This window comes from Camelina sativa, chromosome 19, assembly GCF_030686135.1.
Source record: "Camelina sativa cultivar CO46 ecotype springtype chromosome 19, ASM3068613v1".
NCBI classification, from domain to species: Eukaryota; Viridiplantae; Streptophyta; class Magnoliopsida; order Brassicales; family Brassicaceae; genus Camelina; species Camelina sativa.
This window is the reverse complement of record NC_141898.1, coordinates 24,477,537-24,494,038: the sequence shown is the minus strand read 5'-3', so window position 1 is coordinate 24,494,038 and position 16,502 is coordinate 24,477,537. Positions and strand designations below refer to the sequence as shown.

General features: G+C 38.7%; 3 protein-coding genes, 1 long non-coding RNA gene and 2 pseudogenes across 7 annotated transcripts; 2 read left to right on the top strand and 4 right to left on the bottom strand.

Moving 5' to 3' along the window:
- Positions 1 to 194: 194 nt before the first annotated feature.
- Positions 195 to 2,372, top strand: LOC104767200 (uncharacterized). Its single transcript, XR_015590542.1, has 3 exons — positions 195 to 412; positions 509 to 1,009; positions 2,203 to 2,372. It is a non-coding gene; the product is annotated as an uncharacterized LOC104767200 (long non-coding RNA).
- A 2,444-nt stretch (positions 2,373 to 4,816) lies between these two features.
- Positions 4,817 to 5,337, bottom strand: LOC104767199 (gibberellin-regulated protein 11-like; annotated as a pseudogene).
- A 729-nt stretch (positions 5,338 to 6,066) lies between these two features.
- On the bottom strand, positions 6,067 to 8,140 carry LOC104767197 (elongator complex protein 5-like). Of its 2 annotated transcripts, XM_010491244.3 has the most exons (9): positions 7,865 to 8,140; positions 7,689 to 7,781; positions 7,457 to 7,605; positions 7,318 to 7,364; positions 7,165 to 7,234; positions 6,851 to 7,077; positions 6,673 to 6,768; positions 6,504 to 6,579; positions 6,067 to 6,411 (listed from the first exon to the last, which is right to left on the bottom strand). In XM_010491244.3, the coding sequence occupies exons 1-9, from the start codon at positions 8,029 to 8,031 to the stop codon at positions 6,212 to 6,214; spliced, it is 1,125 nt and encodes a 374-aa protein (XP_010489546.1). In that variant the 5' UTR covers positions 8,032 to 8,140; the 3' UTR covers positions 6,067 to 6,211. The 2 variants fall into 2 exon arrangements, with proteins under 2 accessions (XP_010489546.1, XP_010489547.1); XM_010491245.3 differs by lacking the exon at positions 7,689 to 7,781 and having other exon boundaries at positions 7,865 to 8,091.
- A 93-nt stretch (positions 8,141 to 8,233) lies between these two features.
- LOC109131058 (large ribosomal subunit protein uL6m pseudogene) lies at positions 8,234 to 9,313 on the top strand (annotated as a pseudogene). The gene is made up of 2 exons (XR_015590541.1): positions 8,234 to 8,373; positions 8,828 to 9,313. The product of XR_015590541.1 is annotated as a large ribosomal subunit protein uL6m pseudogene (transcript).
- LOC104767196 (ADP-ribosylation factor-like protein 2) lies at positions 9,259 to 10,728 on the bottom strand. Of its 2 annotated transcripts, none has more exons than XM_010491243.3 (6): positions 10,579 to 10,728; positions 10,423 to 10,489; positions 10,218 to 10,328; positions 9,942 to 10,104; positions 9,758 to 9,838; positions 9,259 to 9,599 (listed from the first exon to the last, which is right to left on the bottom strand). In XM_010491243.3, the coding sequence occupies exons 2-6, from the start codon at positions 10,485 to 10,487 to the stop codon at positions 9,462 to 9,464; spliced, it is 558 nt and encodes a 185-aa protein (XP_010489545.1). In that variant the 5' UTR covers positions 10,488 to 10,489; positions 10,579 to 10,728; the 3' UTR covers positions 9,259 to 9,461. The 2 variants fall into 2 exon arrangements, with proteins under 2 accessions (XP_010489545.1, XP_087356704.1); XM_087500578.1 differs by having other exon boundaries at positions 9,787 to 9,838; positions 10,579 to 10,716.
- Positions 10,729 to 11,859: 1,131 nt separating this feature from the next.
- Positions 11,860 to 12,604, bottom strand: LOC104768212 (early nodulin-like protein 13). Its single transcript, XM_087501314.1, has 2 exons — positions 12,592 to 12,604; positions 11,860 to 12,485 (listed from the first exon to the last, which is right to left on the bottom strand). The coding sequence occupies exons 1-2, from the start codon at positions 12,602 to 12,604 to the stop codon at positions 11,860 to 11,862; spliced, it is 639 nt and encodes a 212-aa protein (XP_087357440.1).
- Between the last annotated feature and the right edge of the window lie 3,898 nt (positions 12,605 to 16,502).

The window sequence follows — 16,502 nt, the reverse complement described above, 5'->3', positions numbered from 1 at the left end:
ACAATGTTACACAGCCCAATAAACTTCTAATTTTTTCCATAAAGCAAACGGCCTTAGCTTTAAAGGATAATAATGATCCGAAAGGTACGTAATGATCCACGCAGTCGAATCTGAACCGTTAATACGCTATCTAAGATTTTTAATCTGGACCGTCCATCCTTTCTAACCCTATAAATAAACAGAGACGATTCATTTTGAGTGGTTATCTCATCACCGCCTCCATTTCTAAAAGCGTCTCTTGCTTCCTTCGTTCGTCATCGTTTCTCTCAGATCTCGCTGCGATGGAGACGACTCCGATCCTTACCGCTTCTAATTGTAGTAGAGATCCTCCCGATCTGCAAATCCGTGCGGTGTTCTGAGCGAGATCTGATGGTTGACGACGGATCTGACTCAGATCTGGTTTTTTCTATTGGTAAATTTCATCTCCTTTCACCGATAGCTTCTCTTTATGTCTGTTATTATTGGAATTATGGTTATGTAATCGCGAGTATTGTTAATTGATGATCAGATCTGGCCATGAATCGTCCTTTATGGCTTCGTCAGATGTGAGATCTGTGAATTAGTCACGTTGAGGCGCAGAGATCTGGGATACAAGGAGAGGAATCTGTTGCATAACCTAGCGATACCAGGTCGTGTGTTTGTTTGGATTGAAGTGAGTTTAGGGTGTATAAGATGTGTTTGTGGATAGGTATGGTATCCTGGATTGCATCTTTGTCATCCGACCTTTGTCATGTTAGGTGCGCTTGCATGGCAGGTCAAAAACTGTTAGCTCAATAAAAGATTTGTTTTGTGGGTTTTGGAGAAGAGATCGCACGGGTTATTGTTTTTTTTCCCGGGATCTCTTCTCCTCTGTGTGTCTTGCCTCTGCTCTCTCTCTCGTTCCATCTCTCTCTTTTTCATTTACATGCTCATAGAAGCTTAAAAAATCGATCATAAGCAGAGACTATTACTTAATCGGAGCCGTGGGCGATACCATGTCTTCTTGCACAACACTACCAAGTCAAATCAGGTACTCGTATATTAATTTGGATACTCAATTATCATCTTAGTGTACTCAGTATTTGGAAGAACAAATCTTGATCTGAATTAGTTGTAGTTTGCACATATTTACATCATGGTTGACCGGAATTGCAATATCATAATTTGTCATTGTCTAATCTTACAGTATCGTATTATATAATTGTCAATCGTCAAATATAACATCACATAGTTGTGATAGCGTAAAGTCTACTTCTGAATGATTTGGAACTAAGATTTGAGGAATATGTAGTCCCCTTCGGTAGCTTCCTTGTGTAAGTGTGTAAGTTAGAAGATGTGAAAGCCTTGTAGAATACTAGTATTTGCACAAGATTGTGTGTATCTGTAACCACCCACTCCCTGTAGAAGTATGAAGAACGTGGATTTTTTTTGATGTTCCTTGTGTACTAATCAGCTACTCTATTTACAATCGAAGAATGTGTTACGTTTAAAGTTCCATCTATTAAGATTTATATTCATTTTATATTTCTTTTTATATTTTTCCGACTTAGAAATTTTTTTATCCCTTTGTAGTATTTATGAAATCGCACTGTTAATTTAGTTTATGAATTTTATAAGCGAACATTTTCCAAATTATTTTAAAGCAAGTTACTTTAATTTGGAAATTGCATTTAAAGTAGAGAAGATAGTTTAGTCTTAGCTTTTCAAACATTGGGAGAATTTCAGTGTTTGGGCCCATGGGTGAAGGTTGTTTTTGATAGATAGATATGTAAGTTCAAAATGGTAGAGCGCTCGTTTTCTTATGGACGAGAGGTTGGTGGTTCGAATCCACCCAGTTCTAAGTTGATCCATCTTTTAAACTTGAGTATAAATGATGTTTTCTCTTCGCCTTTTCTACTGATAGTTCAATTATGCCTCATTTGGATTAGGTTATTGTACATTTTCTCGGGTTGAGTTAATTTCCAAGTTTGAAATTTACGTGATTCCCCTATTCAGTTCTTCCGGAGCTAATCTGATGAGCTCAGTTGAAACAACTATGTTTTATTCCTCTCATGATCCACAATATTGTCCCACACTGATCTCTGAAAGATGTACTATTGCCTTAACGTGACACAATGACCACCATAGTGGGATTTTAGGATTAGTGGAGATGGATTTTGATTTTGACGGTAACTTGGTTTTATGTCCAATTTGATTTTTGAATGTGTCACATTACAATGCTAGGTGACTGTTGAAGTCGAAGATATTGATGTTTCTTGCTGGAGAAGGAGAACATGTCATATAAGATGAATGATAAAATGCGGTGATTTTTTTATTTACCTTTCTTGAAATCTTGTACATATTTTTTACTTCTGTAACTAATTCAACTCGTAAATTTAAAACGTGACTTCATATACCATCTTTTTAATTTTTTTTTTGTTCTTGATAACGTGACATATTCTACTGAACAATGATCACGTATCAAATGCCAAGTCAACTTATAAAAATAATCCAACGTAAACAGTAAACTGCTACAAGCTGTACGCGATAATCCATTTGGTTCACTTAAATTCCATTGTTTCCATTCAAGATCCAGTGCCTAACTCTTCCTACCTTTTGGAGTCAAAGAAAAAATCTCTTTACTTTTTCTCTTCAATCTTTCTATATATGCAAGTTCATCAGATTTTGTGAATCCGATGAAAGTTGTATAACTAAGACAATAACTTTTTTAACCCAAATTATTGAATTCTTGCTTCGGAACTCCTGAAAAAAAAAATGAAGAATTATTCATATTTTGGCTTTCCGCTCGGATTTTTATATTGTAAAATTAGGGATAAAATGGATTCTTAAACCAAATCGAGTTCGCCCTAGCCTCTCTTTTCTCTCTGACACAACCACCGAGATCTGTTCCCCCGGCAGCATCGAGCCTAATCGGCGTCGCTGGGACTTGGTTTCTTCCTCTCCACGGCTTCCTCTCCCCCTGTAGTCTACTCGTCTCTAGTTTCAGATCTATCGGCGGCCTGTCGAGATTCCAGATCTCGTCTTCGCCTTTGCAACAGCTTCAACCACCTGCTCCGACTCCGTATCTGGGTACTCCTCTCGGTGAATCCATCACATCGAGTTCCCACCCCGTGTTCCTGCTCGAGAGATCCATCAGTGTTCCTATAAGCCCGGTCCTCGTCCATCTCACCACCCCATTAAGCCGTCAAATTTATCACCTTACCGCTCCTTGGATCCAAATCCTCTCACTAAGTTCTTTGCTTGGCTGCAGTTGGACGGAAGCTCTGTTTTGACGCCGGCACTGGTGAAACTTTTGACAAAGAAAACCTCCTCCTTGGTGACCTCTGCTTCTCTCTCGAGAACTCTTTGTACCAAGTTATTTCTCCACTCTTATTCTCAAACCCTGGAAGATAGTTTAGGGTGGATAAACTATAAGTCATCCTTGACCTGGAAAAGCCTTAGAATCGCTAGTTTTAATCTCTTAGCAAGCCCATATCGTGTAATGTCTTTGTATCCTGCTTGGTCAAGACGAGTTTCACTCGATAGCAGATCCCTAGATATCTCGATTGTGTTTGAATCTCCCTTGCGTCAAGACCAATTAAAGAGCTTGTTTTGGATTCTTGCAATGCTGTTCATTGATAATGTTTCTGACCTGCCAATCGGTTTATCCCTATTGCTTGCTCTCCCTGATCTCCTAGCATACATACTACCAATAGCTCCACTGTTTCATTGTCAACTTGTAACCAGGTCTAGTCTGAATTCCACTCTTCCCTTGTCTAGTCAATGGTTGGTTAGTTTAAGAATACCACTAGTCCGAAGACTGCTAGTGAACCTTAACCATCAACTGCTGCTAGTTTGGTCCAAGAGTCTTTTAAGAACCCTGTTACTTGAATCGCTTAAGGATGACCCCCTAGAAGGAGATAGTTTGTTGAAGATTGGCATTATGACCCGGCCTCTACGGAGTGGGAGTTACCTCTGCTTCATCAACCTCTCCATTTTCCATCGACTAATGATTATGAGATCCAATTAGTTTTGCATCAACTTTTTGAAGTTCCCTCAGCCAAGCCTGAAGAATAGCGGCATTATGACTCCTGCTCAAAGAGATAGTAGTTACCGCAATCTCCTCAAGCTACCCTCACCCACACGCAGAATCACATCCACCTTTGTGGTGGTCGATTTGCAGAGCAACACCAACCGTGCTCCTTTCCTTGGCAAAGCTCTTACGAGAGTCCTAACTTTGGTTGATTCCTTGCCACTTAGTCTTTGTTTCAAGACAATGGCCACCCTCACTTCCCTAGACCTGCTCTTGGAAGATGCATCAATATGCTTTGATCTCACAGGTTCCAGAATGCTGTCAAGTCTTTGGTTCATAGCTCTCAAGCCCCTAATATTTGTTGCCCCTATATATCTTTATTGCTTTGATGTATTTTTTTTCTGGGATGTCCCCTTTGTTGTCTCTTAAACTAGCATTGTCCTTTTGTATGTTACTCTTTCATTAATTAATGAACGATAACATCTGTTTGTCCAAAAAAAAAAAATGGATTCTTAAACCAACAAGTACAACTAAATAAGAGTATCGTCTAATTAATATATAGATAGCACTTAGATGCGGTCGATCCAAACTAAGTAAAATTCAATTTGGATACATATACAATTTGAAACTTTGTTTCTAGAGGGATATAACACGGAAATCATACTTCGAACTGAGTCTGGTGCATGCTATAGGATATTTCAGAGAGGAATCTCAAAGAATGCACATAACGAATGACATATATTATCTCTTTTTTTTATGTGTTTCTTATGTATTGATTCCATATAAAATAATAACAATTATTCAAACAAAGTAGTATTACAGATATCGAATTAAAAAACGACAGTGTTTTTAAGGACACTTTCGGCGACCACCATGGGTGGTGAGGCTACCATAGCACTTGCACTTGTCGTAGTTTCCGTATGTGCCCGGTGGCACGCAGTTGCACCTGGCACAACAAGTCCCGCACGCTCGGTGACAAAGTTTCAGCCTACTCGAGAGCCTGCACCGTTCTTGGCATCTGCTCTTGCAATCTACAAAATGCACACAATTTCCATCAAAAAATTTAATAAATACATGTATATATATGTGGTTTTTTCTGTATATATAATTTCAAGGTGAACATATATGATAAATGATATCATTGTACTTACCGATTTTAGCGGCGTTGTTATTCGACGTCTGCATGAATATTATGAAAATATTGTTAGAACGTTACACAAAAAGTAGCGAAAATATAATCAAACAAGAAATATATTTGGCTGTTACATCATACCACCATATCGACGCCATGAACTAAGTCGAGGAGCTATGAGAAGAGAAGCAAGCACGACTTTGAATATATCCATGATTCTCAACGAGAGAAACTAATTTTTTTTCTTTTTATTTTTCTTGTTGCTGCTGTGAATAAAAGAGAACTATAGGAGACCTCTATTTATAAGCTTGGTCTATAGGCTTCTATTTTACATTGGTCAGTGATATAAGACATAAAAAGAATAAGCACAATTCAAGAACTTTGGTCAACTTGATTTTTATCAAATTTTGTGTATTGGTGAACACATTAGATGTATGTAATCAATATTCTTTATCACTTGAAATCAAGACATTGAAGAGGGTTACATTCATTCCCTAAATTACATAATAGTATGGCTTTACAAGATCATCTAACAAATAATTTTTCAATATGCTTCCTTATATTGTTCAATTCAGATGTATCTAGATTTGTTTCAGTTTTCAATTTGATCTTTTAAACTAATTTGATAGTTGATATCTTTATTAAAAAAGAAGAAAATAATATTTTCATCTTCGTCTTTCTTCCGTAGTTACCCATGAAACCTTAACACAAGATGTAGCTCTATCCGGAACTAAAATTTAGCAACCATTTTAACATTAGCGACAATAAATCCATCTCAAACATTTCATAAATTCTAAATTCTAGGTCATCAATTTGTTGATCTAATTTAATGAAATCAACCCAACAAAAGTAGGGAAAGAAAAAAAACAATGAGGATATTGTTTTGTTCAAAACGTAAGGATGATTGATGATGATCATTATGCAGCAAACAAAACACAACAAATAACTCAAGAAGAATAGATGAGATCTGTTATTGTAACAATTATAACTGTAATACACATACCCAACAAACCTTCTAGTTTTAGTGTACAAAATCTAACAACTAAGATCTTAACACTAACCAAAACCAAAAGTATAATTCAAGAACTTCAAATATCCAAATCATCATCAGGGTCCTCATCAGAATCAGGATGCTCATCGTCTGAATCTCTGAAATATATGATCTCCCCACCTTTAGCCGATGAAACCACATCCGTCTGCAAGACCATTGAAGACAATGGTGGTGTCTCAATCTTGCCATCCACAAGAGATCTCCGACCATCATAGATATCTGTCGATATTCCATTATCTGAAGAACAGAACCGTATCAAATAATGTTTTATCCATGACAACAGACATTAATGAGCTTAAATTCTCTGGCTTTACTCTATGTACACTCACCTTGGTGCTCAAAAGGAAGCACAACTTTTCCTTTCTCCACTCGCTCTTTCTCAGAAATCTGTAGATTGAATTGAACCTGAACCAAAAGAAACAATAATATGAGGCATACAACTTAATAGCAAGCATCAAACAAGCCAACGAAATAAGAAAGCAGAACATAAAAACTTGCCTTAGGCAAAAGGCTTTTAGTGGTTGCGACTACAGTATCCGCGGATGAAATGGATGAAAAGTTTATTCCCGATTGATCAACATGATATTCTTCAGACTGTAGGTACAAAGAGTTACAAGAGTGTTAACTAGATGATACTCATAAGGGTACAGAGAAAAGAGCAAGAGAGAGAACTCACCATGACTCTGACGCGTCCCTTTCTAAGCTTAAACCGAACATGGAACCGACCTTTACCGAAATCCTGATGAACCAAAAACAGGTTTTCTAAAGCATTCCTTTGTCCATCTTCAGATGGACACAAAGGTTCTAAGTTGGCTTTCATTGTGGATACATATTCAAGCGCATTTATGACCTTCTCTTGGTGAAGGTCAGTGTTTAATGACCAAAAGACACTGGAAATTTGCACTGCACAGAAAAATTCAACCATTGCTATCAAACCTAACAATGAACAAAACTAATAAACTAGGTGTTCAGGTTCATGTCGCAAAGTACCGTGGCTTCGAAGATCTGTTAAAAGACCAGAGACCAATGGCATGGACGAACGTCTTAGCAACTCATTCACCTAATTCAAAAAGTTTAGATATGAAAATCACTTCTCTTTCCGACAATCAATGCCTAAAAACTCAAAAGCAAAAGTTTGCTTACGGAATCTATAGCAACACAGAAACGTGTCTTCCCATCTCCAACCAACTCTGCAGCAAAATTAATCACTTAATATCTCATATAGACCTTTAGATAAAAAATCCAAACTGAAAAAATGATGCAATGTAGTAAAAAGAAGTACCTCTTCCCGCTTCAATGATTGAAGTTAAAAGCCTTTTCAAGTCACTCACACACTTGTGTAGCTTAATCAAACTTGAACCTCCACTAACACCAGTTGAAGGCTGATCAATCCAGCCTAGTGGATCAGCGTAACAATCCAAAACACGAATCCTTCAAATCAACAACCAATTGGTATTAAATACAAAAGAAGAGCACCCTCATACTACTCCACAAGCTACAAAACCTAAAATCACCATTTAGAAGATGAAGTGACAATGATTCCTTTTTGCTTCAACAATTGCAAATAGAACGAAGGGCTCCGTGAGAATGTGATCAACACGAGGCCCCTGAATAAAAAAAAACCAATACTTTAGCAGTAATGAAGCAATTGGAGATAAAATAATAGTAGAATTAGGGTTTGGGAGTGTACTGCGACTTGGATTTTCCAGCCAAGATTGATGAAGATAGATTTGTGAGGAGATAGCCAGAGACATCGAGTCCGAAAGGGGAAGCTACGGTTTCTTCAATGGTGAGAGCTGGTGCTAGCTCGCCTTCTTCTCCACCGTCTCTTAGCTTTCTGAAAATCGATTCCGCCATTGTTGAGAGATTCTCCTAAAGCTCTCTCTCCGGTGAAAAAAGTGGAAGCTTTGTTGCAACTTCAAAAGAGCGGCGAGGAAACAAACATCGGAAAAGTTCAAGGTTTATTGGGCTTTGTGATGTAGCCCAATGGGCTTTATTCAAAGAAACACTTGAGGGGGAACAAACATCGTGTCGTTTTTAAAAACAGGTAAAAACGTCAACCATTTTTTATAGAAACGAAATCAAAGTAAAGGAGAGAAGGTTTTAGGCCGGAGTTAAGGAGTGATCTGGATCCGCCGGCGAAGGAAGCAGCATCGGCACACTCGTCTCATTTCTATTGGCCGGAAATAAGAAAAAAAGGTAACCATTCTGCTTTTGTATGAATCTCACAGTCTTCTTCTTCTTCTTCTCCTTTTCCGATTAAATTTCTTAGAAATGGAATCGAGCTTTCTCGTGTTTATTTATCATTTCTGGTGTTTTTCGTACTCTAGCACTCTGTGTTTGTGAAAATGGAGTTAATTAGAGTTTTGATGTTCGTTTATTTTGTATTTCACTGTTACCGTAATATTGCACGGAAGCTGTTCGACGTATTTCCTGTTTAGCTCATCGCTTGTTTCCATGTCTCTGATATGGTTTGCGATGAAACCATTGTTGGGCTATTTCAGTTTTTTTTTCATACTATTCCGTGTGATGATTCGAGTGGTAGAGAGACGAAATTTGCTGCCTTGATGTGTTCTGTGTACATGAGATTTTAACTAAGCAAACTTTTGTATTAATGGTTTGGTTTTTTATCTTGATGATTCTGATTCTGTAGGAAAAGGGGAAAATGGAAGCCAAGTTTTTTCGGTTCTTGAAGATAGTTGGAGTTGGATACAAAGCCAGAGCTGAGGAAACAGGACGTTTCTTATACCTCAAATTGGGTTACAGTCACGAAGTCGAACTTGCGGTTCCTCCAGCGGTTCGGGTCTTCTGTTTTAAGAACAATGTGGTTTGCTGCACCGGAATCGATAAGCAGAGAGTGCATCAGTTTGCTGCAACAGTAAGGAGTTGCAAACCCCCTGAACCTTATAAGGGCAAAGGCATCATGTACATTGACGAAGTCGTCAAGAAGAAGCAAGGAAAGAAGTCGAAATGATCTCTCTCTCTCTCTCTTTTTATATGCAGAGGCAACTTTCACCTTTTTGTGGTAGATTATGTGATTGGATTTGCTTATCAATAAGTTTTATTTGGATGTATGAAACATCATTTTGTTGTTAAGTCTCTTTCAATTAAACAAAATGAGAAGGGTTCGTCTTCCAAACTTAGATTGTATCTTTGTTGAATCATTGTTACAATAGGACTGAAAGAAAGCTTACATGCCAAAATGAAATCACTTGAACAGCATACTACAAATCGTCTAGTAGAGCATGCCATTGTGCAATGCACTAGGTGAAGAACAAAGAGATTAGTCAGTCAAGCATGTAAATCCTGGAGGCAATGTCTTGAACCAACCAATCGAAACCCTCCAACAAACCTTCACCCGTGTATGCGCTGCAACCCACGATCTTCCAGTGCCGGCTTTTATCCATGGACTCCAAGTTTAGCACCTTCACAAGCAAGAAGATGGAACTTAACCCATTAACCTTCACTAAAGTTGAGAAAGAACTCCTTTCTAGACAGAGAGACCAAACGATTCAACCATATAAACCCGACTTCCAAAAACTCGTTTCTATATATGGTCACAAAAGTTACAAAAAAACCTCACTTTGCCAATTTCATCAGGAGTAAGTGCACCTTGAATATCCTGCTTATTTGCTAGTATCAGCAAAGATGACCCAGCTAGCCTCTGCCATTTGAATATAGATCATCATCTTCTTCATCATAAAAAGCACCAAAAGCTTTAAACTACAAAAGCTTTTTAGAGACTATATATGAATGAATATACATACCTCTTCTTTCAAGAGATTGTCAAGTTCCATCTTACAATCATCTAACCTCCTAAGATCAGAACTATCAACCACCCAAACCAACCCATCAGTCTGCTCAAAGTAGTTCCTCCAATACGATCTTATAGTCTTTTGCCCACCAACATCCCATATATTAAGCGTATACCTACACAACCATCATTCACAAAATATTAAACATTTGCCTGTAAACTGTTCGATCATATTCCTGAACCAATAACACGAAACTACAAGAGCAGAGAGAAGTAGAGCTTTACTTACTTTTGGTAAACAATGGTTTTGATGTTGAATCCAAGAGTTGGACTAATCACACTTGTGTCTTCTCCGTTTATTTTCAGTACAATCGTCGTCTTCCCAGAGTTATCAAGTCCACTACCAAAACAAAATCCCAAAATCAGAACAACATCATATAAACGTATGATTAGATTCGGAGAAGGTGTAACGAGTTTTGGTATCTGAGACATACACCATGAGAATACGCATCTCCTTCTCTTTCTTCTTGATCTTCCGGATTATGCTTAACAGTCCCATTTCTCACCAAAAAAAGATTTTATAAGATTGAAAAATCAATACGAGATCAATGGTTTTTCTACTCAGTATCTGATTTCGGAGACGTTTTTACCGATTCCGCTGTGGTTTTCGTCACCGACGACGACGGAGATGGCTGCTCTGAATTAAGGATGCGATTTTCCAACGGAGAAGACAATCGACGGTAATGATGGGCCAAACATAACGGGCTTTTAGTAACAAAATAGTTAAGCCCAAAGGGTGTATTATTGATCTGTGTATTATTATTATATATAACAAGATCTTGACTCTTGCGACTATCCCTGCCACTTCGGTTTATTTGGTTCGGTTAGTTCGCCTTTCGGTTTATTTTTATTTTTAAAAAAGTTACCAAACTTAACCGAAATAAAATTCGGTTCGGTTAGTTCAGTTTTCGGTTTTTTCGGGTTTGAAGATTAAAACTGAAATAACCGATTTTTGTCTTTCTTTAAAAAAAATATAGAGTTGAATATATTAGACCAGATATAAATATTGGGCATTTTAGCAAAATTGTTGGACCAGTTAAAATTTAAAAACTGGGCTTGAATATATTAGACCCATTAACATTTTTTTTCTTTTTTTAAATGAGCGTTTTCTCCAACGAAGAGAAGAGTCTCTTCCGACGAGTCGACGAGTTGGAGACACACCGGCGGCAAAACTTTAAAGGCGAAGCTTGCAGATCCGATCGAATGACATAACGAAGAAAAAAAAAGATATTCGTAAGAAGAGGAAGAAGATATAGAACGAAGAGGAGGAAGAATAGAATAGATAGAAGAGATAAAACGAAGAAGAAGACAGATGAGGGAAAGAAAAAGAAGAAGACGAACAAGGGTAAGAAGTAAGAACTAAGAAGAAAGAGAAGTAGAAGAGATCTGTCATTGAAGAAGTCGGAATCGAACGGCTAATTAGGTTAGGTTAGATTAGAATTAGAAGAAGTTAGGGTTTTGTTTATACTTCGGTTAACCGATCGGTTCAGGCAAACCGAACCGAAATAACCGATAACCGAATACCCAAAATAATTAATACCGATCGTTTCAGCTCTTATAACCTAAACCAAACCGAACACCTAAAATCTCGGTTCGGTTCGGTTTGATTTTTTCGGTTCGGTTTTTTGTCCTAGGACTACTTGCGACAAAACATTGGAAGAACTAAACTGAAATTGTATTAAGTAATGTTTCGTTATATTATAATGAATAAAATCTAAAACGTTACATCAGTACTGAAAACCAGAACTAAACAAACTTGAATCTTAAGGAAACAAGAAAAAGAAAAACAGAGTTTGCAAAATTACAACCATTGAACCATTAATTAGATAAAGTTTGATTAGCTAATTTCAAACCAAATAAACATGAAAACTTTAGTGATGGGGCTGGGGTATGAAAGTGCTTAACCACTTTGAGAGGCGGTCCATAGCTGACAAATCCATCTTCTTGGAAAAATCGGTGAAAGTAACGGCTTTGGGTAATGGTCCTACCACAACTCGAAGCTTAAGCCCAGCCGCGCAGTGACCCGTCTCTGAGGTAATGAAATAGTGAACTCCTGGTTTGGTGACCGTAACGAGATCATGGCTCGTCTTGTGCACGGCTATGCGAGAAGACGGGTTGCAGGTTATGAATTCAAGGTCACCGCTAATCTCTAAGATGTCGTTTACTTGGTTGTCGTATTCGAAAAGTAGACTATCTCCTACATGAAACAATTTGTTTTCACTCCACTTGTTAAAGTAGTCACTCTCTTCAGGAACGCTCCATGCTTTAGAGTCACCGACCCTGTAGATTTCCCCGGAAGGAAGAATCTTGCTCGGTGGTGGTGGAGGAATAGGACGTGACAGTTCATGAACAACAAGAACGTCGAGCCTCTGTCCAAGTGTGCATTGAGCTTGATTTGAGCTGATGAAGTAGTGATCTCCGGGTTCCGTGAAGGTTACCACATCATGTCCTGTCCTGTAGACAGCTTTAGGAGAAAAAGTATCGCAGAATTCTAATTCTAAATGAAGGAAGTGACTCAGGTTTTAGTCTTCAGAATGGCTAAGTGTGTAGAAGACTCTTGGTAGAAAAGAGGGTTTGATCTCTTAACCTAACAGGAGGATCACGTGAGAAGCACATGGGACGGTTGACAAGTTTATTCGGCGTTGACTCTCTTATAAGCTGATCTTTATCTCTTTCGAAAAGGAGAGAGAAGTTTGTTATGATCTTGAGGTAGTTAGATCGGGAGAGAGAGTGAGAAGAGAGAAGCTTGAGAGATCTTGTAATCGGATTGATTCAAAGGTTCTAGTGGATTCCGGAGTGATATCTCTGGCGAGACGTAGCGTTCCGATTTTGGCGTGAACTCGTAAAACTCGCTGTGTTTTTTACATTCTTTCATTTTCTCGTTTTATATTCATTTTGTTTCATGTTCTTTGACATTCGATTCAAAGGTGTTGTGAGTTATCTGAGGTAGATAACCTCACAAATTGGTATCAGATCTTACAGTTGGTTGAGCGGTGGTTTGAATCGGAGATGTTTGGGGTTCCAATTGCGGTTTTCGATGGCTCTGGTGACTTCTCTTTGTGGAAGACAAGGATTCAAGCTCATCTGAGTGTAATCGGGTTGAAGGATGTGTTGACGGAGAAGTCTCCGGATCCTGCACTCACGGAGGAAGAAGAACAAGATCCAGAGGAAAAGAAGAAACGCGAATCAGATGCGGCAGCAAGGTTAGAGGGATGCGATGAGGCGAAGAACGTAATCTTTCTTAATGTTGCGGACAAGGTGCTCAGGAAAATTGAGCTATGTGATGCGACGGCTGAGGCTTGGGCTACGTTGGACAAGATGTTCCAACCTACATCTCTTCCACATCGAGTCTATTCGCAGCTAAACTTTTACACATTCAAGATGCAAGACAGTAAGAAGATTGATGAGAATATAGATGATTTCTTAAAGATTGTGCTATAAGTGGATTGAGAAGAATAAGGGGAAGTCTACTGGATCTGATAAGGGAGAGGTTAGCTTGGCTAAAGCTGGATCAGATTCAGATCATGCGATGGTTTTAATGGCTGAGGAGACTACTTTGTGTGTATCAGGAAACTCAGATGAATGGGTTCTTGATACATGTTGCTCTTTTCACATTACTCCAAGGAGAGACTGGTTTCAAGACTTTAAGGAGTTAGATGCAGGTCTTGTGAAAATGGGAAACAACACTTATTCTCAGGTTAAGGGAATAGGTAATGTCAAGATAAGAAACTCTGATGGGACATAGGTTATCTTGACAGAGGTGAGGTACATGCCAACCATGTCGAGAAATCTAATCTCTTTGGGAACTCTTGATGATAGGGGATGCTGGTTCAAGTCATAGAATGGTGTTTTAAGAGTCTTGAAGGGTTGTTCAACAATTTTGAAAGGTCAGAGGAGAGAAACATTGTATATTCTTCAGGAAAAAGCAGAAACAGGTGAGTCTAATGTTTCAGAGAACTCCAAAGATGAGACTACTCTATGGCATAGTCGCTTAGGTCATATGAGTCAAAAGGGGATGGAGATCCTGGTTAAGAAAGGATGCTTGAACAAGGAAGTTATCAGTGAATTAAAGTTTTGCGAGGATTGTGTATTTGGTAAGAATCATCGGGTGAGCTTCGCATCAGTGCAGCATGTGACTAAAGAAAAGCTTGGTTATGTGCATTCAGACTTGTGGGGCTCTCCCCACAATCCACCATCACTAGGTAACTGTCAGTATTTCATCTCCTTTATAGATGACTATTCAAGGAAAGTCTGGATTTATTTTCTGAAGAAGAAGGATGAAGCGTTTGAGAAATTTGTTGAATGGAGGACAATGGTGGAGAACCAGTCTGAAAGGAAGGTAAAGAAACTGAGAACCAACAATGGTTTGGAGTATTGCAATCACCAGTTCGATAAATTTTGTAAAGATGCAGGGATCGTGAGGCATAAGACGTGTGCATACACCCCTCAACAGAATGGTGTCGCTGAACGATTGAACAGAACTATTATGGATAAGGTGCGAAGCATGTTGAGTGAGAGTGGTCTTGAGAAGAGGTTTTAGGCGGAGGCGGCTGCAACCGCGGTTTATTTGATTAACAGATCACCCTCCACGGCTATCGACTTTGCTTTGCTGGAGGAGAAGTGGACCAATGCGATACCGGATCTAAGTATGCTGAGAAGATTTCGCTGCTTAGTGTATGTACATGCTGATCAAGGTAATCTCAATCCAAGAGCTAAGAAAGGAGTTTTTATGAGCTATCCTGAAGGAGTTAAGGGCTATAAGGAGTGGCTTCTGGAGGATTGTAAATGTGTGATCAGTCGAAATGTGTTGTTCAAAGAAGATGTTATGTATAAAGATCTGAAGAATGGTACTACAATTGTTCCTTATGAGACAGTACTGGAATCTGATGAAGACAAGTCAGATGGAACTGATCAAGGTGGAGTAGAACGAGTGGCTTGTGTTCGAGGTGGAGCTCCTGTTGTTTCAGATCCGATAGTCGTTACTACGGGTCAAAGTAATGACCCAGAGAATCAATAGGATGGTCAGGAGGGATCAGATTCTGAAGAAGAAAGTGAAGACCTGAGTGATTACCAGTTAGTAAGAGACATAGGGAAGAGGGTAATCAAGTTTAACAAGAAGTACAATGAGTCTAACATGGTGGGATATGCTTATTACACATAAGATGGTGGTAAGGCAGAACCTAAGTCTTATCAAGAGGCGCTTATGGATCCTGATTGGGAGTTCTGGAACGAAGCTATGAAAGAGGAAATGAAGTCCATGAAGAAGAATCATACCTAGGATCTCAGAGACAAACTAGATAACAAAAAGGTAATAGGATGCAGTTGGGTTTTTACCAGAAAAGCAGGAATACTGGGTGTAGAAGCTCCTAGGTTTAAAGCTAGACTTGTAGCTAAGGGCTTCACACAGAGAGAAGGTATTGATTATACTGAGATTTTCTCACCAGTTGTCAAACATGTTTCCATCAGATATATTTTATCAATGGGTACACAGTTTGATATGGAGTTGCAACAAATGGATGTTAAGACAGCTTTTCTGCATGGATTTGTTGAGGAAGAAATTGTGATGGCTCAGCCTGAGGGGTTTGTTGATCAAGGCTGTCCAGAAAAGGTATGTTTTCTCAAAAGATCCCTTTATGGTCTTAAGCAATCACCTAGGCAGTGGAACCTTAGGTTTGATGAGTTCATGAGGAGTATAGGTTTTGTAAGAAGCGCCTATGATAGCTGTATATATTGGAAGATACTTGAGAATGATACTTGTATCTATTTGTTGCTATATGTCGATGAACTATTGATTGCTTCGGGTTATAAGGCTCAAGTGTGTGTGTTAAAGAAGTTGTTGAGTGAGGAGTTTGAAATGAAGGATTTAGGAGATGCTAAAAAGATCTTAGGAATGGAGATTACTAGAGATCGGTCTGCAGGAACTTTGACTTTGTCACAAGAAGAATATGTTAAGAAGGTGTTAAGGACCTTTAAAATGGATCAGTCAAAGGCAGTACCTACTCCAATGGGAGTGCATTTCCAGTTAAGAACAGCTACTGATGAGGAGTATAAAGATCAGTATGCTAGGATGAGGATTGTTCCTTATGCGAATACGGTTGGTAGTGTGATGTATTCGATGATAGGTACTCGACCTGATCTTGCTTATCCGGTGGGCGTTATAAGTCGGTACATGAGTCGACCTTTAAAGGACCACTGGCAAGCTGCAAAATGGGTTTTGAGGTATATGAGAGGAACAGAGAAGAAGAAACTCTGTTATCGCAAGAATGAAGACTTTATCTTGAGAGGATATTGTGATTCGGATTATGCTAATAATGGTGATAACATGAGGTCAACTTCAGGTTATGTTTTTACGGTTGGTGGTAACACGATCAGTTGGAAGTCAAGATTACAAAAGGTTGTTGCATCTCGACAACAGAAGCCGAGTATATGGCTTTTACAGAGGCTGTAAAAGAGGCTATTTGGCTAAAGGGTTTTGCAGAGGAGATTGGTTTTCCTCAAGGTGCTGTGGAGGTTC